Source organism: Sceloporus occidentalis, unplaced genomic scaffold (assembly GCF_023333645.1).
Source record: "Sceloporus occidentalis isolate IW3139 unplaced genomic scaffold, rSceOcc1.0.p SCAF_154, whole genome shotgun sequence".
NCBI classification, from domain to species: domain Eukaryota; kingdom Metazoa; phylum Chordata; class Lepidosauria; order Squamata; family Phrynosomatidae; genus Sceloporus; species Sceloporus occidentalis.
In genome coordinates, this window is record NW_028317134.1 from 1,180,587 (window position 1) to 1,206,465 (window position 25,879).

The window sequence follows — 25,879 nt, forward strand, 5'->3', positions numbered from 1 at the left end:
ACAAATGGTTTGTCAATACATTCTCCCAAGAGACAAAGACAACTTCCTAGAGCTTTATTAACAAGAGTGTGTATTTTATGAAGGACAGGACGGAAAAGGAGATCAATAATTTATCTTTCTGATTATTCACAACTCAGCAATTTTCTAGATGCAGTAACATGAATCATTTGTATGTTTGGCATCATTAGAAAGGAACAGTCAACAATTCAATAAAGAGAACGTGAATAAACGTGATGTTTTTTTTACACACAGCTCCACACATCACCTGTTTACTCAATGAACAAAGATAATGAGGTTGTATCATGTAACTGAATTGTGTATTACACATTAACAGTTCCATGAGACGTGGCACTCATTTTCTTGGTTTAATAGAAATGGAAAATATGATATTTGTGAATGTCATTTAGGATTGTAGCCATATCAAACATTAACCCTATATTTAATATACCGGTATATGCATTGTTATTGGACTATAGGTTTTCCCTGGCATGGTAAGAAACACAGCAATAGAGATTTAGCGCATTTCAGGTTTTCAGATGGGAAGACCTGTGCTGGAGGAATATCAAGACCTAGAGAGGGGTGAATTTGGCCCCAGAAGATGGCAGGGCTAGCTCTGGAAGAAGGATAGCAGTTGTGGCCTGGGAACTCTCAGAGTTTTGCCTGGAAAACTCCATGTTCGCCGGAGCGGCATTCTGACGCTCCCCACTCACCGCCTATTTCCCTCTTAAATAGCAGGAACGCCCAATGATGTCAGCGGGACTCCCTGCCCGCATCCCGGGGGCTCCGAGTAGCCGGAGGCATAAAGTTTCCAGTTATGGTTGTCACCCACCTTAGACAAATAGCCACCTTGCAATGCTAGCGAGGAGCCCACGAGGGAACTGCAATGGAGGTCTGTGCAGCAACAGCTCCTCAAAGGATCTCCCCGCCAGCCCATGCTCCCCACTGCCTACAAAATCGCGACAGTGGGTCAGCTGCCCTAACAAATTACTGAAAAAAAAATTACTAAAAAATCATGACCCTTCTGTGAAAACCGAGACTGTTGAGAGGTATGTTAATGAGGAGGAATAATCATGTTGATTCAGGTTAATCTGGAAATGGAACATGGAGGGTTTGGGGGAATATACAATAATATGTATACAGAACTTTCTACAGAAACTGTATTTCAGAAAATGCACCAAAGGAGAGAGTTACTGCTTCCTGTGTAACATAAGAAAGACAAACAGTTCGGTATTTATGTAGCTTAGACATTATTGCAAACATTTCGAACATTTACTTCACTGCAAAATTTCCCCAATTTTCCTTCACTGAATAAGATTTCAAATATTTTAGTCATGACAGGCATGATACAAATATAACCCCATGAATAAACCACAGGTCTCCGCTACAAAAATGTTATTGCCCCTCGGTGCTTTAATCAAATCAAATTTAATTAGAAAGCTAGCATATGCTCTGCTGTTTATTAGCAGAGACCCCTCTTAGAATTATATGTGGCTGCAAATTAAACAGTAGATCCCGTCTCATGGGTAGAAAAGAGACCTGCAGGACTACTAATCTTAACATGCTCAGCTGCTGTTGGCCAACAAGCCATGCCGGGAGTTGAAACCTAGCAAGCAGCAGTGGTTATTGGGACATTTCCTTGTCCCCTGGAGATAGACTGACTATTACCCAAGATGAAGGAGTATAAAGCTCCGTAGAGTATTTTAACCAGTGTATTCTCAGCAATTAATCACTGAGGTGTGTAACTCAGCAAGTGAGCGCCACCGGTTTGTCCTATTGAGGCTATGACACTTTAATAATCCCACATCCCTTCCTGAGACAGTGCTGCCACCTTCATCTCTTTCCTTCTTCTCATCGCTGTGGATCGGAGTCTCCACCACCATATGCTCTCCTCTGCTGCATTTAGGACAACTACAGCTATATTCTTTGAGTCAAAAGCTGGGCTTTTCAGCTTCTGAGAGAGAGGAGGTCAGTGAGAACCCATGAAGTAGAAAGTAGTTGTCTTTAAACATAAGGCCCTGGGCTATCCGCCTACCCAGTCTTAATTGTACCTGAGTGGGAGGAAAGCCAATGCATTTTACCAACAAGTTATCCGTGTTCTTCATGCCCTCTGCTGCTAAGCGTTGCTTTCCTGGCTGATAAGTAAAGTTGCAACAGTGACAGCGCGCATTTTCCTGCAATTCCCCTGCCCTCCAATGCCGTGTATATTACCGGTTCGTTTTATTTATAGAACATCAGCAAATTTTGTAGGATTATTACAATGGGGGGGGGGTTTGAAAATTATCAAGTGACAGATCCGTCCACACCTCTGCCACATTTTGTTCCAACATTGTAGGTGGGAATGTTGGTTACTATCCACGTGTTCGTGAATCGTGTTAGAATACAGCATGTAGATTTGTTCCCACGAAGAGACAGGTTGGTACTATCTGTTGAATGTAAACGTTTTGATCGTTTACATAAAACCTTTCACCTAAATCATGTTGTGGACATTGTACCGTTTAGTGAAGGCCAAGTACTGGACTCAATCTATAATCGTCTAACTCTGTTTCCACAGCTTCTCAGTTTCACACACTTGGGAAGTGCAGGTGCGCCCATTATTACCCCATGGCTTCCATCACTGGTTAACAGCAGTTGTTCAAGTAAATAAGATCTCAATATGTTTACAATTAGTGTTTTTTTCTTCTTCAGAAGTTCATTAGACATCTGAAAGGAAAAGCCAAGTGCCTCCTAGTGAAATGGAGAATGTGGAATGGTCTACAGGTGTCACCAAATAAAAATGTTATTGCAAGCTTTAGTTGATTCTAACTACAAGAACATCTGAGGCAAACATAAATTAACTTGACCATTCTGTCTGAAGTACTTTATTAGTACTTCATTCAAATTGAAGGCGTTTTAGGGTAAATAAATCAAATAAAAAAAAAGAACCATCCCAAAGATGGGAGAACGCTGGTAAAAACGACAGTATACCAACTATCGCCAAATGTATTCCATTTATCTTTTTGCCAATGGATTGGGGGATGCAGATCATACAGGACACTGTTTCCCCCCAAATACTACATTTTACATCCCAGTGTTACAAATTAAAAAAAGGAATATATGTGTATTAGAAGCGTGAACACATTAGACATTTTTCCAGGACACATAAATACTTCACATGGTGGTACTCGACATGGCTTAAGCAATCTGCGAGTTTATAAATCCCACATACTGCAGGGCAGCTCTATACATGTTCTCATTATGTTTATAATATGGGAGCATTAACTTCCTGCTCGCTGGATCTGCAGGATTATTAGTTCCTGTTTAATTACTCTTCCTTTTTTGTTATTCCCGTTACTAGAAACAGTAAAAAGTATACTGTCCCAGATAACCAGTTAAGCATTGTAGGGCCCAAGGCTGCAGGAGGACACAGGGGCAAATACTGAAGACCAGCAAAGGGTCAGCTGTTTGGGGCGAGGGGGCAGCAGAGGATGTTCCCAAACCAACCAACCATGCATAGAATATAACAAGGGGGTATGGAGTATTCAATCACACAAACAATTCTGTTTCCACTTGGCAGGAAATGCCGGTGTATGAATTCATATTCCAGCACTACATGCCATTAAATCTCTATACTTGACCGCCAGGGATCAGGCCCTCCACAATTAGGCTATATTGTTACAATACATAGGCTACCAAGGCTTTATATTCTGGCTCTGCTATTATGGAGGGGGGCAGATTAACCACATGGGAGACAAGGCTGGATGTGGCTGGCCATAGGTTGAATAGAAATGTCATTTTTTTGCAAGAGCATGTAAGTGTCACATTAGTTTTGCTACAGATCTCAGCTTCGCTGAAGTAAAATACTGTAGTTGCTTCATTTTAAACCAATCATCTCCGAAGCAATTACACTGATTGAAAAATAATGGAAAGCACAAGCGGTAGGCAGTTTTAATAAATGAAATACAACTGTGTCTGTGTTTAAATGCTAGGAATAGCGACAGCCATGGTAGTGTGCGATAGAACAGATCTCCCCATTCCAAAAGTTAAATGACTGGAACACATATTTCTGAAGAATGCCGGCACGCTTGGAAAAGCTACAGTACCTTTACTGGCCACTTTTACATGGCAGTCGGGTCTGAGCATTTTTTATACATACAATTTTGTTTTCTAATAAAAGCAAAAGTAAATGTATTACACAATTCAATTCAATTCTGTTACTTTAATTGAGGAGAAAACAAAGGGTTGAACAAAATACAAAAATACATTATATTAGTAGACATGACAATGTATGCACTGCTATAGGTTGAGATGGTGAGGGGGTAAAAGCTCATGTAACCTATCTCACTACAGGACTTTATACCATGTCTGTTGCATTTATTCTTGGTGTCGGCAAATTGCATTAAGCAGAATGTTCCCAGTGATCTGCAAAACTCCTAATGTTCTTTGACTAGTGTCAAAACCAATGAAACCGGCTTAGTTGATAGGGTGGAGGATTTGAGTACAACAATTTGGAAGAGAATAAAGGACAATGTGATTTGATTACTAATTTGTCTACTTGTAACTGTTGTTGAGTAGTTGGGACAACACTTACTCAATGCAATAAACCTGTTTTTTGTGTAAAAAAAGCAATTGGATCATTGCTGTAGATCTATGTGGTTTATGCCTTTTTAATAATGGATTATTGAATGAAGGGTTACTACAGTCACCAGTTTGACAATGAAGGTCTATGTTTTGACAATACTTTTCTCTGTACCTTGAGCATATTGAATGTAAAGCTATTGATCTTCTGTCCAAGAGCACATTTTCATTTCTGTTGATGCCTTTACATGAATAATGCAGAATTAAAACATACTTATTTTCAAACTATGTCATTAGCTCCAAATGTTAAAGGGACACTCCAGCCATCATACGCACTTTTATGCATGTGATACTTCGGTGGTCCCTTTAAATGTCCTTGTGGTCTCCAGTGCAAAAGCATGGAAGGATACAGCAGAATGCCCCATATGTATTTGCCCCTTTCCCCACCCCCCAGTTATTTGCTGTGCAGGACATGTGTCCAGTGCTGGCTCTGCAGGTTCCAGGGGGATCAACTAAGACCCCTGTGCGCAGTTGCACAAAGCTCTGCACAGGGCCGGCCTTAGGTGTTGTGGCGCCCTGTGCGAACTATTCCTCTGGTGCCCCCTCCTCTCTACCCCTTCAAACTAAACTGATTTAAGACACTCACCCACTAAGGTACAAACTCGGACATTCAGAGACGTGGTTCACCACTCATACCATAGACCACTGTTCAAACACACCTCACTTGTTACTTACTGTATATCAAATAGCCTTTTCAGTCTAAGATGTTAGATAAAAAATGTCTGGGGCAAAAGTGGAGTAATCAGGATCATTCTATTGATTTACACTTACTCAATTTTTCCTTGTACCTCTGCCGTCGATGTTTGGTTCGGTTTCTAAAGTTAAACTCTGTTAGGTAATATATAAACCAGACATGGGCAACATGTGTTTGTAAACAGTGACAAAATATTATAATTTGGAAAATGTTACACTTGACAGCAATTCTATCAACATCTACAACAGATTTTCAGAAAGAAGTTTCATGGTTTTTCATAAAACTGCATAGGAGGGTATATATGTCAAGGAAGCTATGATGGATTACTGGAAGAAACATTCATGTCAACAATGCTGAAGGTCTACAAGCTTTACCAGGCCCTCCAGAATGTTTCTATGAATGGCTCGGCAGGACATTAAACCTACTTTTAGTGTGATGGTAAACAAGCATCTTCTCAAATGAAACCCTACCTGGTTGACAAGAGCATAGGTATCAGGGACACAAACAGCTTGTGGTTACTGATCTGTACAATGAGACATATTTATAGCATATATGGTCGCTCTAGTACAGGGGCGTCCAACATGCAGCCCGCGGGACCTCGAGGTGCGGCCCGCGTGAGATCGGCAGCCAGGATCACAAGAGCCCTGCTGCTTACTTGTGGGACGGTCTATTTTCTGCTCCAGTCCTGCCTCCTCTGTGGGGAGAACGAGGGAGGCCGCGCCCCCTGCTGAAGTCTGTGATCGGCATTGAGAGAGCTGTAGTGCAGGTAAGGGGGTGGGGGAGGGTGTTTGAATGAGTATGCCTGATTGAGGGAATGAATCTGTGAATGAATGAATTTGTGTGTGTGTGATAGCATAGATGTGTAAGTGATGGAACCTAGGCATGATGGGACTGTGATTGCTGTTAACAATCACACTCCTATCATGCCAAGTCAGCCAGTACATGCTGAAACCTGGCTAGCTGCCCCCTTTTGTATTGATGCTGCCAGCAGTATGGGGTCTGCACTTACAGCCACCCTGTACCAGCATGTACTGGCTGACTTGGGATGATAGGAGTGTGATTGCTAACCTCTAACAGCAATCTGCTAGCCGCAATCACAGTCCCATCATGCCTAGGTTCCAACATTTACTGGTTGTCTGGGTATAAAAGAGTGTGTTTGCTGTTAGCAATCACACTCTTATCATGCCAAGTCATATTGTTGATTTTTTTTTGTGGTGTGTTACTTTTAATAAAAGCATGGTTACACACTAAAATTGGACAAAAAATACAATGCCCAGCCAACCAGTACATGCTGGAATCTGGGTTTGCCTGAGATTGCTGTTAACAATCATAATATATAATTTTTTGTACAATTTTGGTGTGTAACTTACTTTTATTAAAAGTGTGTGGGGGGTCATTTTCAGTTTCGGCTAAGTGAACCCTGAATTTCCGGTTTTGGTCCAGAATTTTCATTTTAGTACATCCCTAAAATAAATAGAACTATTTTATTTTTACGTATCCAGAATCCTGAATTTGTAGTCACAAAACTTTCTAGTCCCAGAAATCAGTGAGAGGAAAAGTAAAGGTTTTGTGTCATTTACTTTTTTTTTAATCTGCATATCTTATTAAAGGCCATATTTTCTCACAGTGAAAAATGAGTGCAGCCCTCGCACGGATACAATTCTGATGAAGTGGCCCACTGCAGAAAAAACTTAAACGCCCCTGCTCTAGTACTTCACATATATATATATATATATCACACAGAGTATATTTAAAAACGTTTATCTGTAAAGTGTTGGAAGGTAGGATAACCTACATTAACTCCATGAGAATCTTAATACACAGAAAACACAATTTTAAATACCACTAATTGCTAAGTGGTTTCTCTAAGATAGTGTATTATTCACAAGTAGGGTATTTCCCTGGACCAAGTGACACTTATCTGAGTTGTTTTACTAAATTAGCAATTACAACAAAAAAAATCAATATTCCCTAATGCTATTCTACTAATGGCGAGGCATAATAATGGTGTGCGTGGAATGCTCTCAACAAGTTAAACAGGGGAAGTGAATATTAGATATTAACTCAATTTTGACTTAAGGTCTTCCTTATTTCCCACAAAGCACTCAGAACTTCCTCTGCTTAAATTACTGAATGTACGGTACTTTGATACATTCCTGGACAAGGCTGCTTGGTAAGCAGACGGATTTTCTGTAAAATATCAAAATAAAAAAAGAATTTATTTAATAGCTACTACCCTAATATTAGCTTGGAATCATTGGAACAACACTTTCAACCTGGCACAGAAATAGGGTTGCCACATGTCCAGGTTTTACCTGGGAAATTCCTTATTAAAGAAGTAGGTCCCAGATTTACCTCTTTATGTCCCAGGAAATTTCTAGGTCGATGGCCGTGTGAGTCCACGTTCCCCAGAAGGGGAACTGGGCAGCCTTTTAGGCAAGAGAAAGCAATTGATTATCACACTTAGCTGAAACATAGACTGGATAGCATGTGGAGGGAGGAACAACATCAGCATGGTTTGTGAGCTTGTTTGAGAAGGGCCCTCCTTACCTCTCGTTTCTGTAATTGTTATGTGATGTACTACTTGTCATTCTACCCATCATACAGCGATGAGGAATATCAAGGCACTATATAAAACAATAAATAGTAATACATTCACTTTCTGTGTCTGCTCACCATGACACACAGTGGGGTGGACATGTGCTGTCCTTACTTTTCCTTTTCTCCTCCTCCTCCTTTTCTCCTCTCTCACTCTTTTCTCTATCCGCTGTCTTTATTTTCTGTTTTATATTGTTTCTTTATTCTCTCGCCTCTCTTTTTCCTTTCCTCCATTTTCTACGATGTCCTCTTTTCTTGTTTGCCGGTCTTTTCTCTATCTTCTCCCTTTTCTCCTCCGCCTCCTCTCCTTTCTTTTTCACCTCTTTCTCTCCCTCTCTCAATGTTCTCTTTTCCTTTCTCTCATGTCCCTCAACTCTCACTACTAAACAAAACATTTTAGCTGTCACTGGTAAAATTACACCCATGGCCACACACCAGGCAAAACCTTTCAAAGAATGCCATGGAAATGGCTCAGCAAAAGGTAGCAGCCCTACACAGGATGGGCCTTACCCTCCCTGTATGTCCTTTTTCCTAAAAATAATCATTGACATTTCTAGTGTCTCCTGATGTGTTTGCGACGGAACAATGGGTACACAGAACATAACAAGTAGTACATCACATAATTTAGTTTTACAGAAACACAGGGCAAGGGAGGTTCTGCTCAAAGGAGCTTTACAATGCTGTTTTGAGATGAATCACAATACACTGTATACTTAAATACAGTGTTGTGCAAATGTTTTAGGCAGGTGTAAAAATGCTGTAAAGTAAGATTTTTTTGCAAAATTAGACAAGTTAATAGTTTATTTTTATCATTTAACAAAATGCGGACATAAGAAAAATCTAAATAAAATCAGTATTTGGTGTGACCAATCTTTGCCTTCAAAACAGCACAAATTCTTCTAAGTACACTTGCCGAAAGTCAGGAGTTACTGTGGTTAGGTGTCTGATTAAATAATTATACCAAACAGGTGCTAATGATCATCAATTTAATATGTAAGTTGAAACACAATCATTAACTGAAACGGAAGCAGGTGCTGTGGACTGATGAGTTTTTATTTGGCTGCAGCATAAGCCAGTTTGTTTGCCGAAGGGTTGGAGAGCAGTACAAGAATGAGATTTTGCAGACAACAGTAAAGCGTGGTGGAGGTTCCTTGCACGTTGCGCTGCAGTTCTGCAAACGTAATTAGGGATTTGGTCAGAATTAATGGTCTACTCAATACTGAAAAGTACAGAAATTGTGCTTCCCTGAAGGTATCATGCAATACAATCAGGAAAGCAACTGGCTGGCCCCAAATGTATTCTGCAGCATCACAACAACCCCAAACATACAACTAGAAGTATCTTAAGTGTAAAGAAGAACAAGGAGTCCTGGAATTGACAGTATGGCCCTCATGGAGCCCTGATCTCAACATCATTGAGTCTGTCTGGAATTACATCAAGAGAGAGAGAAGCAACTGGGTCTGCCTAAATCCACAGAAGAACTGGGTTTGTTTGGAACAACCTACCTGCCAAACTCCTTAAATAACTGTGTCCAAGTGTATCTAGAAGAACTTTGCATTTTGTTAATTTATAAAAATAAACTATTCATGTCTATTTATAAATAATTAGCCAGTGAGTAGGAGTGTAAAAGTGTATGTATGATTGTATGTATGTGTGTTTGCATGAGTGTGTATGTATTAGTGTATATGAGCATGCATGTGTATGTGTAACAGTTTGTGTGTGTTATCATGTATGTATGTGTGAGTAAGTGTATGTTAATGTAAGTATAAGCATGTGAATATGTGTAAGCGTGAATGTGTAAGTTTGGGTAAGTTTACATACAGTATGATGCCAGTGTATATGTTGGAGGGGGCAAGGGGCCAGTATAGGCCACTTGGAATTTCTTGACCCCGGGGTGCCAGCCCTACCCTGCTGCACACGGTGCCTGACTGATCCAGTGTGCAGGAACTTACATAACATCCACTTCCTGGATGCATGCCTGCACGGAGGAATAGAGACACAGCACTCCTGCAGGTACCTGAGGTGGACAGGGGCACAGACAGGCTGTTTGAGGGCAAAGATGGCACAGGGATGCTGTTTGGGGGTAAAGATGGCACAGGCAGGATGTTTGGGGGCATAGAAAGCACAGACAAGCTGTTTGGGGGCTAAGATGGCACTGACAATTTGCTTGGAGGTAAATGTGGCACTCACAAGCTGTTTGTGGACAAAGGTACTGTTGGACATGTTGCTTGGTGGATTTGGGGGTTGTGGTTTCTAGTAACACCTCTGGGGTTAATATTCCCACATATCAGTTGCTGAAGTACAACTAACAACTTTGGAGTTTTAAGTTGACTAGATCTTGATATAACATTAACATTGACACTATTGATTGAAACCGCTTTGAATTGGTTTGCACACTACATAGTCATAGGTTTAATTTCCTTCTACATCACTTGATTACCAAAATAGAATGCATGGGCGATAGCATAGCTCCCCACCTGTGCTGGAGCTGCTACTGGCAGTGAGCATTAGCCTGACACTGCTTAATTGAAGAGCTATAGGCAACAAGCACTGGGTTAGGGAATGAGTAGGGAAGGGGGTATGAGATAGGAATTAGTAAAGCAGTGGGGGTAAGGAACAGGAATGAACAGAGCAACGGGTATGGAATGGCAATGAGAAGGGCAATGGGGTAGGGAATGGCAATGAGAAGAGCACTGGGGTAGGGAGTAGGAATGAGTAGAGCACTGTGTCAACAAATAGTAATGAGCAGAGCAGTGGGGAAAAGAATAGGAATGAGCAGAGACGTGAGGTAGGGAGCAGGAATAAGCAGAGCACTGGTGTAGGGAGTCGGAATGAGCAGAGCAGTGTGATAGGGAATAGGAATTAACAGAGCAGTGAGGTAGAAATGGGCAGAGCAGTGGGGTACAAATAAGCAGAGCAGTGGGGTAGGAATGAGCAGACCAGTGGGGTAGGAATGAGCAGACCAGTGGGGTAGGGAATAGAAATTAGCAGAGCAGTGGGGTAGGAATGAGCAGAGCAGTGGGGTAGGAGTGAGCAGAGCAGTGGGGTAGGAATGAGCAGAGCAGTGGGGTAGGAATGGGACCCGCCCCCTCCTCCTCTCATTGAGATCGGAGGCTGAGCGCTAAGCGGAGTCAGTGAGAGTTGAGCCGCTTCCCAGCCTCTTGCTCCTGTGCTCTGCGCTGCTCACTCGTCCGGCTCAGCGTTGGATAAAGGCGCAGGACATGATGGGGTGTGAGCCCGGGAGCCCGGATTCCATGTACACGGTACCTGCATCTCTGCTGCTTCTTGGGATGCTGAGCCCGGCTCTGTTTGCCTTTAACTTGGAAGTTGACAAAGTGACGGTGTACAGCGGCCCGGCGGACAGCTACTTCGGGTACTCAGTGGATTTCTATGTGCCTGACTCCAGGACGTAAGTGCCCATTCTTCACTTACCTGCACAAATTGGAGACAGGGCAGTAAGGAAAGAGTTAACTGCAAAGGACATGCAAAGGGTGCAATTACATAAAATATACCGTAATATCAACCCAGAATGACGTTATACATTATACATGATTCTACATCACTGAGACAGTAATTAAGCTGATAGACCCTTTAAATCATTCCGGCAATAAATTGGTTAATAGAAATAACTGTATGCACGGTATTCAAATAAATATATAATAACAATACAATAATAATAATCATATATTATAATAATGTCATAAATACATGTTAACCATTTGTTTTACACATGAGTAGGTGCAGTGTTTGCTAGCCCTGTGTCACTCAGGCAGTAGGTCATGTTTGCCCCCATCTGGCATACTAAAGTTTAAAGTTTGCCATCCCTTCTTTGCATTCCTTCTTTGCATTCAGTTCTATACATTGGTCTAAAACTGGACAGAGCTGAGAACCAGAGTGCTGCTTGGTAGGCATACTAAAAAAATAAGAAGTGTTTAACCCTTGGACTGTCAGAAAGAATCAATGATAACTCATTGCAGACCACCTCATGCGTAGATAGCTTTTTAGGGATTATATGATGTTTGATCCATAGGATCTGTTTATGCTCAGAAAGTAACTGGACCTAAGAAAGAGGCAAGTGACTTGTGCAAGGTGTCTCATCATTACAGCAGACACTCTACCCAATGCTCAATTGTATTTACAAATAGTATATGTGTAAGAGAGTATTGTATATATATATATGCAATGAAACACAATATTTTATGCTTTTTAAATGATGTACTGTCCATCTAATGTATATTACTATACCGTACAATATTTTCCAATTTGTAACAGTGCCTCTAGGACAATTTCCCCCTATTTCCCTATTTCATTAATTAGAAAATTAAATAAATGGCATCTGATATGTAGAAGATGCTATATTTGATCTTGTTCTACATGCATTTCGTTTTTCCATTGGCTCTACAGGATGTAATGTTCAGTAACATGAGCCATAGGATGTAATATTATGCCATGTATAATAGTGCAGAATGCAATGTGACCCTTTTGAAAGATATATTTTATGATATATAATATTTTTCATAATACGGGACATTTAATAACTTTTATCTATATGTTGCAGTGCCCATTAATACTTTGAGGGTTTATTCATGGTAATTAGGGATGTCACTGTGTAACTATAAACTAGTAAAATGTACTTTCCAGTGCTAGTGAAGAAGCAGAGGCGTATGATTTTGTAGCCATCTATTATGTCAAATCTATTAAATTGCAATATATATTATTACAGGGCTAGTATCTTGATTGGAGCTCCGAAAGCCAATACCTCTCAGCCGGAGATAGTGGAAGGTGGAGCTGTGTACTATTGCCCATTTCCAGATAAAGAGAGTAATGGATGCAAGCAAATCCCTTTTGATACAACCAGTAAGTATGAATAACTGTATCTCCGAATGGCCTCCATGCCAAATGCTCAATGCCTTTACAGAATGCTTTTGCTCTGCTGGTTTACAAAGCATCCATACATACATACTACTCCAGGATGCCTGTAATACATTAAGCGCAGCTACTTAGCATGAAATCTTTCAATCTCTGACACATATAAAGCCTTGACACTCCAAAAGTATGTGGTTGGAAGAAAGATTTAAAAAAATCATTGTCTGCTGGAGTAGTTGTTGAAACTGCTTATTTCAGTAAATAGAAGGGATTGTAAATAATGCAGATAAACACATCGCTGTATGTCAAATTCCTTATCTTAAGGATCTTTTCCCTTCAATACTGAAGGAGGCTTGTTGTGCAAAGTTCCATCTGGTGTTAGTTCATTGCTCTGATGACCAATACTTTAGAACTTGCTCCAAAACTGTATCAGGAATTTTTGGAGAACATTGAATGCTGAACTTTGGGCTGTAAGATAGAAGCCTGTACCGCTTCTGCTGAGATGCTATTTGTTCTAACATATCTCCTCTTTGTTCAACTACATACTTGCAATGGGATGGACCAGGGATGCAAATTGGCCAGATATCTTAAGACTGCCATACATGCTAAATCACATACATGTGACTGCCTGATGGATACATGCAGCCACACGCTACACTCTTACATTCCATGTAAACACCTTCCAGCTGGTGCTCATTTGTTCTGGTGTCTTTGGATTAGCAGTTTATTCTAGTCCATTCTAGGTCTTCTGTCTCCTGTTATCGTTCCATCTCGAATTCTCGATAGTGGATCTTTGACTTGTCTTCTTATTTTGTGTGTCTCATGCCTTCCTGTTAATTTTGAATCAGACTTCTGATTGCAATTTGAGTTTTCGGTTGTTTGCATCACCCTTGTTTCAGCCCATGTGCGGCTATTCATTTGCAAGCTAGTCTATTCTACTGTTGGCCTTCTCAGATATTAATGACTGCATGGGCATGCGTTGTGCTCAAGTTGGGCTTCAGACATCCGACCACAGACTATTAGACTCTTACAATGTATTTTATTATATAATGTCATCAGCTTTAGCTCAGTCAGTTTTAGTTAGTTGTATATCAGCTATGTTTCTGTTTGCTTCATACATGCCTCATTTCTCTGGTTAATGTGGGGTAATTAAAATGCCTATAATTAATAGCTGGTATAGCTGAGTAGCTTTGCCCATGTGCAATTATGGTCGTATAACCTTCCCCTGTGTTCTCTGGAGGATGTGTTTAAGTGTACATGCAAAGATGGAGGCTCCATTAGATAGACAGATAATGCTGATAGGCCAGAGACCGAAGAGTAAAATACCGTATTTGCTCGATTATAAGACGACCCTGATTATAAGACGACCCCCCAAAATCAAAATATTAATTTAGGAAAAAAACAAAGCCTGAATATAAGACTACCCTATAGGAAAAAAGTTTTACCAGTAAATATTAATTCATGTAAACTATTTTTTCATATTTAATAAAAGCTATGATTGAGAAAAATATATATTTTTTTATTTCCTTTTATTTGCCAACCTGCCCCCCCAGTTATGCACATCTGCCCCCAGAAATGCCTTATACCCCCCTATTTGCCACTCTGCCCCATGATGTGCCTTTTAACCCTCTATATGCCACTCTGCCTCCAGAAATGTCTTATACCCTCCTATATGCCACTGTGCCCCATGATATGCCTTTTAACACCCTATATGCCCCTCTGCCCCATGATATGCCTTATACCCCTATATGCCACTCTGGCATATAGGGAGTTAAAAGGCATATCATGGGGCAGAGTGGCATATAGGGGGTTAAAAGGCATTTCTGGAGGTATATATATATATAACTGCTAACAGCAATCACACTCCTATCAAGCCAAGGCAGCCAGTACATGCTGGAATCTGGGGATGATAGTAGTGTGATTACAGCCTCCCTATGCCATGCTACCACCCCCCTTACACATCCATGCTATCACACACACACACTCATTCACAAACATTTAAATACTCATTCATTCCATTAATCACACATACTTGCTCAAACCCCCCCACCCCCTTACCTGAATTGCAGATCTCCCACTCGCAGACTTCTGCAGGGGCCCGGCTGTGCGAGCAACTTCTCTGGCCCCGCCCCCAAAGGAAGGAGGGGGAGGTAGATTATGTGAGGAGTTATGTGCTAGCTTCCTGTTCTCCGGCTTCTAGTAGCAGAGACGCTGTTCACGACGAAAGCCCGGTAAGCAGCATGGCCCCAGCACACATTTTTTTGGGGTCTGATTAGAAGACGACCTCGATTATAAGACGAGGGGTATTTTTCAGAGCATTTGCTCTGCAAAAAACCTCGTCTTATAATCGAGCAAATACGGTAATAGTAAAAAAAATCTGATCCCTGCCTTGGTCCGTACAGCAGGTAGCGTATTGTCTCATTTAATTCCTCCCCTGGATGCCTTTACTAAAATCAGAAAGTATTAGTATGTAAACATCTGGTACATGCTAAGTAACACCGCTGAAGCAGCAGCCAATCTAATATAAAACATCACAGAAAGAATGCATGTGATTGGCTGCTGCTACTCTCTTTGATTTCACTGGAAGTTCTACTGGAAGAATATGGAAGTACGCTTCCTGCTTTCAGTAGAGACACTCGGGGGTAGAACTCCGATAAACTACGATAACTAAAGTATGTCTGCACCTATTTAACTGACACTAGAGTCGGCACAAAATATAATCCACTCTGTATTCCTTAAGGTTCAGACATTCCGATCGGTGTTAAGGTTGAAGCTTCCTTTCTGTTTCAAGTACTAGATTGATCCTGGAGAATTGAATATGTGTTAAACCCCCCTTGGCACCTTAATAAGTGGATTCATTTATTTCTGTCTGTTATCTGTGGTCCAATTAATCCCAGATTATGTATCCGTTTATGAGTCTAACATTATGTAATGTGCGAGTGTATGTGAGTTTGATGAACGCCTGCGTTCTTGTGAAGCGCGTGGTTTTCTTTCCGCTTCCAGAATAAAGAAACCCATGTAATTGTGTTTATAGATGGGGTGCAACACAAAATCCTGGGCTCGTCATCCTTTATGTATCCTGTTTTAGATGTAACTGTATGTAGATATTATGTAGAAAATAAATGCAGCAAATTACAGCCACAGCAGTGCTACAGAGCATATGCTCCACAGTGCAATGTAAAGAAAAATAATTAAACACCGCTATCGGAAAAGGAAGAAAACTATAAAGGAATGAATATACTTAAAACGGAATGTTACAGTAGCTGTTTCCACTCGGTAGGAGAGGCAGCATTCAGTGCTTTAGACAAATCATACCCCAAACTCCATGATGTGCCCACTGGGGGATATTAGAAAAAGGAACAATGGGGCACAAATAGTGTTTTTCAGGTTACGTTGTCTTTGCTATGTGAAAATTCTGAGAAAACTGTAATTTCTAATCCGAATTAGTAATCTGCCAGATTAGTCCTTTGTGAATGGTTACTCGACTAATAATCGGATGTCCAGTTATTAAATCCTAGGAGTAGACTAAAGCTTCACTGATGCTTTGCCAATATCCGACATGGAACACAGTGACCTCATCTCATAAACATAACAAACTACAGTAAACCAGTAGTGTATGCATATCACATAGAAATATATTTATATAATATACAATGTTTGCTGCTTTCTTGTAGGACATAACAGTCTGTTGTGTTTTCACAGACAGAAATAATCCCTCAGAAGAACAGAGGGAAGATCAAAAGCTAACACTGATGGAGTAGTGAATTGTATTCATTTCTTCATCCAGATACATATGTTTCTTATTTTTTACACAAAAATGCCTTTACAAGAACACAGCCTGAATACATTTCTATGGCCAGTTAAATGCCTTACACGATAACATCATTGTGCATCGCAAGTTCCAATTTCTTAAGAAAGGGAGACATTTGGCTGAAAGGGGAGGAAGACTTTATTTCAAAGTTATTTAAAGAAAAACAATTCTAAAATTATCTTATTCTTTAAAGCAATCATCAAGTTTAAATATTAATTCTATTTATTAATATTATTATGTTTATTAATATTAACCTAAGCCCCACATATCGGAAGTTCCTACACTGGTGAACGGGTTCTTCTTGACTCTCAAGTCTAGACTGGGGGGGGGGTACCAACATTGCATTATATAGATAAATAAATCAGGTATGAAGTCAGACATTAATGCATTATTTGTGAAGCAGTTACTAGGGTAAGAAATGACCACATAGAGTGCAAGAGAAGGACCTGCTACAGATAAGCTTCTAATCACAAAAGACATGTAGAATATAGACGGTGACATACATTGTACCTTACACAGCATTGAAATCTGCAGTCTGGTACAGCAGGCCAAGTATGCATTTTTTCATAGCGGAGCCTGGTCAGGGCCAGACTGAGGATTCAAATTGTCTTTTGGCGAATTGTCTTTTTAATACCAGGGGTGATAAATGGCATACATACAAGTGGTGGACAATGTGACAGGGTGCAGGGAGCAGAGCAGTGAAGAAGCTGTACAGAGTAAGGGGCAGAGCAATTCTTTCCTCTGCCTGGTTCTGATGCACCCCATGTACCATTGTTCTGTACCCTACTATGTGCAACGTCTTCACTGCTTGATTCCGCTAGATTTTAAATTGTTGCCATCAAAGTAAAAGATTGGGGGCCTGAAGACCGGCCCTGGCTATCAGTATTTCCATCTGAATACAGAAATAATGGTTTGTGATGTAGAATGTAGGGCTTTACAAAGTTATTATTAATACAGTGTTACACCGTAGATTCTGAAAGGCCAGAGTAAATTCTGATCATTACGGAAAACAGAATTACCATGCAAATGACTGAATCTCATATTGTTAAAGATACTGAGTTTGTGTTACAATAACTTAAATTACTTCCTTCGCTAGAACCACAGAACATTATGGCCCCACATGTATTTGTGTTTGTAGGAAGTACCAGCTGGCAATAGTACTGGTATTATACATAATCTAATTAGGGTCTACAGTACATCAAAGCCACCCTCAGCTTGAAGGAAATATACAATTAGCATGGCTGAATCCACAAAACGGACAAAACTTATTTCTAATAGTGATCATTAGTTTTACCAAAAATATGGCTGTGTCTGTTTCATCAATCCACTACTGAGCAAGCGTGTTCTTCAACCTTCTGGCCCACATATTACTCATCACAACATATTGAGTCCATTATAAACTCTGAAGAGGGCATGAAGGTTTAATGCATTGTATATTTGGGTGATCTGGGTTGTCGAGGTCCCCTAACCAACAATAGATGCCCAAATACAGGAATGAAATCTTTTGTTATAATCAATTGTTTTACTGTTACTTATTTCACAACATGAGGGTAATCACCCTGTTTAACCCTATGTCTAAGCCGGCCTCTTACCATCTGGCCTGAGGATAGGCCCTGGCATTTTAAAGACACCAACCCAAAGGTTAATTGATATTATGTATTCACTTCATCTGGAAAGTAGGCCACGGCTCCATGTCCCATTGGTCATTTTCACCGTATAGCCTGTGACTAGCCCAAGTGTGCGGCCTGAACTGCAATTAGCAAGCCTGGCCTGGCCTTTGTGGGACTACGAATATGCTATCTTAGAAAGACATGGGTTCGCCATCAATTGTTTCTTGGGCCTGACTTATATACAATATTAACAATGAATGTACTCCATGTATATTGATAATTCCACTGTTTCATGTGAGTCAGGGCTCTGTGATCGTTAGCATTAGGACTCCATTTCCTATCACAAATATCAACTTATATGTTGGATGCGAGGTATAGCCTAACCACTGCGGGTATAACCAAGCTTTCTTCTCACAATTTAATTCAGTGAATTATGCCTGAAAAAATCATAATAACATCGACTTTATCAACTATTGTGTGCTACTTAAAGTAAAAGATTGAGATTACTTTTTAAATATCCTTCCCTTTTATAACCAATTGTGATTCAGGGGAGAAATCATTTTGATTGACAGAAGTCTCAACCAATGGGCTTTTCCTTGAAGTTGGGAATATGTCATCATCCTATTGATACTCTGTGCCATATTTACATGTTACCTATCGAGCCAGTAAATATGTAATTATGTAAATAAAGGGTAGCTTTTATTATATCTGTTGTGTACCTCCTATGCCAGGTCCATATTGTCTGTGACTTTTGCTTGGAGCAACAGAAGAGTGCCCTTGGTATTTTTTGTAATTGTGTCTGGGATATCCTCCAGCGTGTTAAACCAAAGACCATATCTGGCCCCTTTACTAAATATATTGTGCTTCATTCATAAATCACCAGCTTTTACTAATGTGACTTTGGTAAATGTGTATTTCACACGTGTGAGCTGGGTTGTGTCTCATCTTACATGTCCAGAGTCTGTACAGAATGTCACAGCAGACAGATAATGAAGAACAGAAGAAGTTCATTAGCTGTGACTTGTTAGGGAATGTATCATAGGCTGAAACATGTGGGAAATCAGCTTACTTCACAGAAGTAAGGTTGAAAGAATGGGCTGCCTGCTTTCTATTAAAACCTGCAATATACTGTAATTGGGGTGAATACTTAAGCATATGGTTTCCCTTACACGGACATCTGCAAAGTGTATAGGAAGTAACGTCAAAGAGTTGTCTCCTATGGCATAGTGTGTATATGTGTCAGCTACTGCTCTTGGTAGTAACAACTGAGTCTTAATCAGTCATTGGTCTCGTCTTAGATTCAAGTATAGCCATATGCCTATTAATGCATAATTTCCTCGTTGTGTTAACCTCTACTGCTCTTCTGAGAGGCTGCTCCCCTTATCTACCACCCTCTGAGATACGTTTTGATAGTTGTAGTTGAACAAACCTACAATGAGTTCTGCAGAGTGATGGTAAACAGAACATAGTTTCATCTGGCGGAATGTGACTCTGAATGTTTTGTTTTGGTTGAAACTCATATCCAACCCTAAAACCAACAAAAAAAAATAAAAACTATGGTTGGAAGCTAGCCAAATTCTTGAGAATTCGAAATATATCCAGACCATTTTCTGTGGTCTCATTGTCAGTTTAGGACTCTTTCCCTCGGCTAACGCAGAAAAGTTTAAGTTCCATAAAATTCAGCAGGTCTGGTCAGAGGTAAAACATAAATATCCATTTAAAGCTAATTTACTATTTTTTTGTATCCTGCTGCTAGCATTTATTGTGAAGCCATTGACATTTCCTGCAAACCGGTGCCAAATTCGCTTTTAGAACTAAGGAGACATTATAAAGTTTACGTCCAGCCTCTATTTTCGATTTTGTATCTTTGATGATTTGCCAGAACACTTTACTATTTGTTGTCCCTACTTCTGTAACATAGTAAACACAATAAGAGAACTAGACATAAATAGAGTAATTCTTCTCACTCATATGTAGAAAATCTACGTTAAACCTTTTGATAAACCGTTATATATTGGAAAATTCACTTAAATGAAGGTCGTTAGTAGCTTTATTAAGCTCGGTGGTGAGTTTAAAATAGGTATTTGAATTGATGAATTAAATTAATATTTAAATTAGCTAATTGGTGCTTAATCTGTTTTTTTATTTTAAATGTAAAAGAAAAAAGGAAAGTTTATACTACTGATGATTTTCTGGAATGGAGGACATCTTCCAAAACACATATACATTTTACAGACTGTTGTCAACACTCGTAAAGAGCTGAGAATTCCCTTTAATTAATTACTCAATATGAGAATTTAGTAGATACAATTAAAAAAAAGCGATCAAACAAAAAAAACTAAAGTCCAAATTAGTCTGTATTTAACCAGGAAAATGCTCCCAAAGTAGTATCCATTTCTAGGTATCTCTAAATGATTTTTAGGGCAAGCTCAAACCCGGTTTATTCCGCAGTTAACTAATGTTTCTTGATCCGGGGTAAAGCACTCACAAAGTAATGGTTTGAGGTGTGCCTTCTTCTCAATCAGACATCTTCTGAGTCTCTGTAAATGCTGGAGCTGTAAGGAGGAAGCTCTGGAGGTGCAGGGCTTCAACTCAGTATACTCACTCACACTCACACCTTGTCTGTTAGCACTGGCATGTTTATGGCATTCTATACATACAATATTGTATTGGACAGAAAAGACTAGAAGAAAAACATTAAAAAGAGAAATACATGTCTAGTGTTACGTATACTGTACACTTCTGTGTGTTTATGCTTTTTTTCATTTCCACTTATTATTTGGCTTTTTACGGTCCAGGCGATGTTAGTGGATTTGAATAAATAGAATGTATTTCAATCCAAGTTAGATTGTAGCAGAAACAGTTACGCAGATTTGTGTGAAATGAGTGGTATTTGACCACTTACCCAAGTTATCCTTTCCCTAACAGATAACAGGAATATCCGGATAAACGGAACCAAAGAGGCCGTTGAGTTCAAATCAAAACAGTGGTTTGGGGCAACCGTCAGGTCCCATAAGGAAAAAGTTGTGGTAAGCATTATGGTAAAATGTATAGTTTGGATTTCCGGATTAGCGCATGTTTACTGTTTTGTTTCTGCTTTTTTTTTTGTTTTTATTTCTTTATATTGTATATGTTCATATTCACTGAACCATACAGAACAGATGTTTGTTTACAACAGCAATAGTCCCTTTCTCAAATGCCAGCCCAGACTTTGTATACTTTGGTTGTGCACAGTTTGTCAGATTTGGCCATGATTCAGTAAAGCTTTTTCCTTATCTCATGTTACTGCTAGTTGGACAATCATTGTCCATCTCTTTTACTCCCTGTTAATGGCAGGGTCATTTTTGTGGGTATCTGTAGAACGTTCATGGTTAGAGGTACTGAAAGAACAACATTGGAACCTCGTCTAGTAATGTCAGATAGATGTGCATTCATGTTTTCGTAACATTAGAGGATGACCTGATTTCCTCTTTGATCTGGGTATATATGCATGAGACCATTGGACCATCTGATGCATGCTCCATATGTCACCCAATGTTATCATGCAACTTGGAAACTTCTCAGGTATACCAAGCTAGATGTCTCACCGACCCTCTCCATATACAACCCAACGAGTAGGCAGAAAGTAGGTAGAGCTAAGCACTAGTCTTCTCGATATGGAAGTAAAAAGGCTGCCATGGGAGCCCAGTAATCTGCTGTGATACCCCAAATCTATAGGGCAGATATGGATAGTTGGCAGTCATGAGGATAGATTATACATATTCAGTCTTTAGGTGCTGAAGGTTCAGGGAAACGATCAGTGAGCTTGCACATACCTTATGCATTCATCCTATGCAGTGCATTGGTAATATGGTGAGAGAATTTAAACATGAATGGGATAGGCATAAAGCTATCCTAAATCTAAAGCAATACCAAGGACTGATTTAGGTCTGAGTCTCTACTGTACATCAGAAAAAATGGGTAAACTAGATGGGCTGAATGGATCTTCAAATTCTGCCTTCAAATTCTATGTTTCTATAACACGGTAAGTATAAATGACATTGTTTCCTTATAGTCACATTTTAATATAAACTCATTTTTAACACACAGCATGTTCTCCATAGGTCTATTTCTCTGGTTAAATCTTAGTAAAATCTTTTAAAAGAGATACCATAATCTAAACAATATGAGTTTAAAATTTGAGTTCTTTATAATGTTGGTGTGTATTTTTTAATGTGACTGTCTTTATAGAAAGTAATGAAGGTCCCCCAGGGAGATGTGGTTTAAAGGGACACCAAGCATGCCCTTAGAACCTTAGTGTCAGATGCTAAGATTTCAGACTCCAGTGTGAATTTCAGAGTAGAATTTAGAGTGGGCAGGATGTAACTAATAGTTAATAGTTAAATAGCTTTTTATTTAACCCTTAGAGTTTGAGAAGGTCAGGCAACGCATGCATAGCTTTATACTAGTACCTTTTGTGTGTGACATCTGTGTTTTTATACATGTAGGCATGTGCTCCCTTATATCATTGGAGAAGTGTCAAGACTGTCCAAGAAAAGGATCCTGTTGGAACCTGTTACGTTGCCATCCAGAATTTCAGTGCTTACGCGGAATACTCTCCTTGCCGTGGACGTATGTTTACCTGTTGTTTAAAAACTTCTAAAACATATTTTTGTAAACACTCAAAGCTTTTAGAATATTTTTTTGGAATTCAAAAATCTTATCACCTGAGAAAACTAGAACTCACTAAATATGTTCTTTCTAAGATGGAAATAGAAATTGGGTGATTTGCTTCCTGCCGACCTCTTTGCTTTCCATTTGTATGAACCTTGCTTTTATTCTGTCTCATGGTTGTCATAATATAGTCCAGACCTTAAGTTGAGGCCATTGGCAAACCATCAAAGTAACCCTTCTTGCCCTGCAAGAGTAAATAATAACTCAACATCTCATCATCTGACCAGTACTGCTTGGCAGAGTACAAGCTAATAAATGTGTGTGAATAGTGAATACTTACATATTCATTTCATCTGCAGACAATGTCGATCCTGAAGGGCAAGGTGTCTGTCAAGCAGGATTCAGTTTGGACTTTTACAAGGTAATAATATTCCTTGCGGGTAACATTTGGGGGGAAATGCTTTAATAATGAACTTTTATTGCTTTAGTACCAAACTGGCCAGGTCAGGTGATTTTAACAGCTTTCGGTAGCAACGCGGTTGCTGTGTCATTGTGATAAATGCTTCTTAAAAGACATCTGGTCTCGACAACTACTTGATCTCATTTGTGGTGTGTGTCAAAACTAAAGCCTTCTTCAAAACCCATAGACAAGTACTGGCAGCATTCACAGTGAAGTGCAAATGGTTTTGGACAAAGTGAAATAATTAAATATGTTGACTTTAAAATGTAAATTTATTGACTTTTAACCCCTTTCAACTCTTTAAAAAACTGTTATTATGCAGTATGTCCTCCTCTAGTTATATTCACTGTTTTAAAGAGTTTGCTACTGAGTTCTAGACATATTCTTTACATATTCTTTACTCATCATAGAAGCACATGCTTATCACACTGGATATTAAAGGCTCCTTTGATAAATAGTTTATTTTCCATGTCTAGCTTTGATGATAGCCCTGTCCCCAGGTCATTGACGCATGTTTATAATTAGGGTGAGGTTATTAAGTGATGCAAGGTCTAACTGTAGTATCCCATATTTATATGTAAACGCCTGTAACTGTAGTACAATTATAAGTCTCAATCTTCCAGTATATTAATGGATGCTCATTATTAAAGGTCCAGTGGAAAGAAATTTGGTAAATAATTTTATTGGGTGAATTTTATTCCAATTTTGGCTGCACAGCCCCCAAGGTGTTTGGTATCGGTGGGACTCGTCCTTAAGAGAGAGGACAGCGGCATAGAGGTGAGCTCTGGGGGTGAGTGTGATGCTGCCCTGGGTCAGGAGTAGGATCGCCCCCCAGCCTAAATACACCACCGATAAGCCCCCAGAGCTTCTTTAGCTACTAGTAACTTCTATAGTTCTTAATTATTAGATACATACAGGGTGTTTGCTGCCGTATCACTGGCAATGAGTCTTTTTTCCAGGACACATATGCATTTCACATGTCGCAGACACAAGTGATGTCCTGAAGTATGTGGGATGTATTCAGCTACACGTCACACATTCTGTAGCAAGCAGTACTGGTCAGCATGTGATATATATGTTTCCTGGAATAAATGGTTGCTCTTGTCACCATCTTCTAGATCCAACTGAAGGACATGGGTAGTATAGCTTAAAAAATGTCACTATATGGAGCTAATTCCAAATGCAAACTGTACTGATCATGAGGGATTAATCTCTTATATTTTCAACACACATTCTTGAAATAGTGATAAATAGACTGCGATTTCCAAGGATACATAAAGTACAAATGAAGTATCCGTGTCCTCAATGTTTAAAGGGTCACTGAGATCTGAGTGTCTTATTTCATATTTAGTGAACGAGAAGCAGATTGGAAGTGTATGTTCTTGGACGCAGTGTGGAAGGTTATGTAAGACATAAGTATTTGAAAATAAACAATCTGACAAAATTACAACATTTTTCAGAGTTTGTACGTTAAAAATGTTACATTTGTAACAGCAAAGGCAAGTTCATTGATATTTATTCGTGTTTTACAAATGTTTGCTCATACACAGCTGCTTTGACAGTGAAATTTCTCAGCTGCTTCCCTTGGCTATACTTTGGGAATCTCCAACTAATTAATTTGGGATTTACTGCGTGAGCCATAACGTTTTATCTGTAACTTATTTATCAAAGCTGTCGGGCTACAGCTTGAGTTTTTTTTATATTAGATTGGGTAATGTATAGGACAAACTTCTGCTCCAGGATATGCAAAAAATATATTTGAAAGCATTAGCCAACCTCATTTATTTTATGATTTCTTGGCTTTTGTTGTACTTTTTGACATCTTAGTCCCTCCCCACCTCCATTTATCCTTTATACTAAGAGTAACAAGAAGTAGGGCTGCTCGTTCTCTTTGGTGCGGCTATTCCCGCTTGTGTTACAGTTGCCAATGGCATGGACGGGGCACCATTGATTTGACTTGAAGCATACTGGGAGAGATGATACAGTGTTCATTATAAATGTCTACGGGTGGCCATTGTTACTAATGCTCTATTCAGAATGATCTTGCTAAACCCTAGCTCAAGCTGGCTTGTTACAATGGACTATTTGTAGCCCAGGCAGCTAAAGCACCTTCTCCACTTTGGTAGTTAGGCCCTTATGTGTCCAGAAGAAAGACTTCTTGTATGCAGTGGCCAATTCTACTTCAAGAAGCTGAGCCGGGGTCCAATTTTTCCCCAGCTAATGTGGTCCATCTCTTCCTGGAAACATGGTTACATCAAGGGTTTCTCTTCAACTTTGCAAGGAATACAACCCGTGATGTTCAGCCAGCCATTGGTCCAAAGACCCTTTTGTTTAGATGTTGCAGACAGCTCACACATGTAATGTATTAATACGTTTCATTCTTCTGTCTAGAATGGTGACATAGCTCTGGGAGGACCGGGCAGTTTTTACTGGCAAGGTAAGATTAATGTATGGCTGAAACCAGTTCAGCACTGGTCATCAGTAAATGGCTTTTTCTGTGAGAATAGAAACATGCATGGATAATTCTACATTATTCATTCCACATTTTTAGTTCATTGAAGAAATTGTTATAT

The 25,879-nt window shown here is 39.6% G+C and overlaps 1 protein-coding gene across 1 annotated transcript in view; it reads left to right on the forward strand.

The window, feature by feature from the left end:
* The first annotated feature begins 11,130 nt into the window (after window positions 1-11,130).
* Window positions 11,131-25,879, forward strand: part of LOC149280542 (integrin alpha-8-like) — a 72,176-nt gene continuing 57,427 nt past the window's right edge. Inside the window, exons 1-6 of the mRNA XM_089500399.1 lie at window positions 11,131-11,315; window positions 12,630-12,763; window positions 21,122-21,222; window positions 22,681-22,804; window positions 23,206-23,267; window positions 25,698-25,743. Coding sequence (XP_089356525.1) covers window positions 11,131-11,315; window positions 12,630-12,763; window positions 21,122-21,222; window positions 22,681-22,804; window positions 23,206-23,267; window positions 25,698-25,743 — 652 coding nt within the window. The remainder of the gene's footprint in view (window positions 11,316-12,629; window positions 12,764-21,121; window positions 21,223-22,680; window positions 22,805-23,205; window positions 23,268-25,697; window positions 25,744-25,879) is intronic.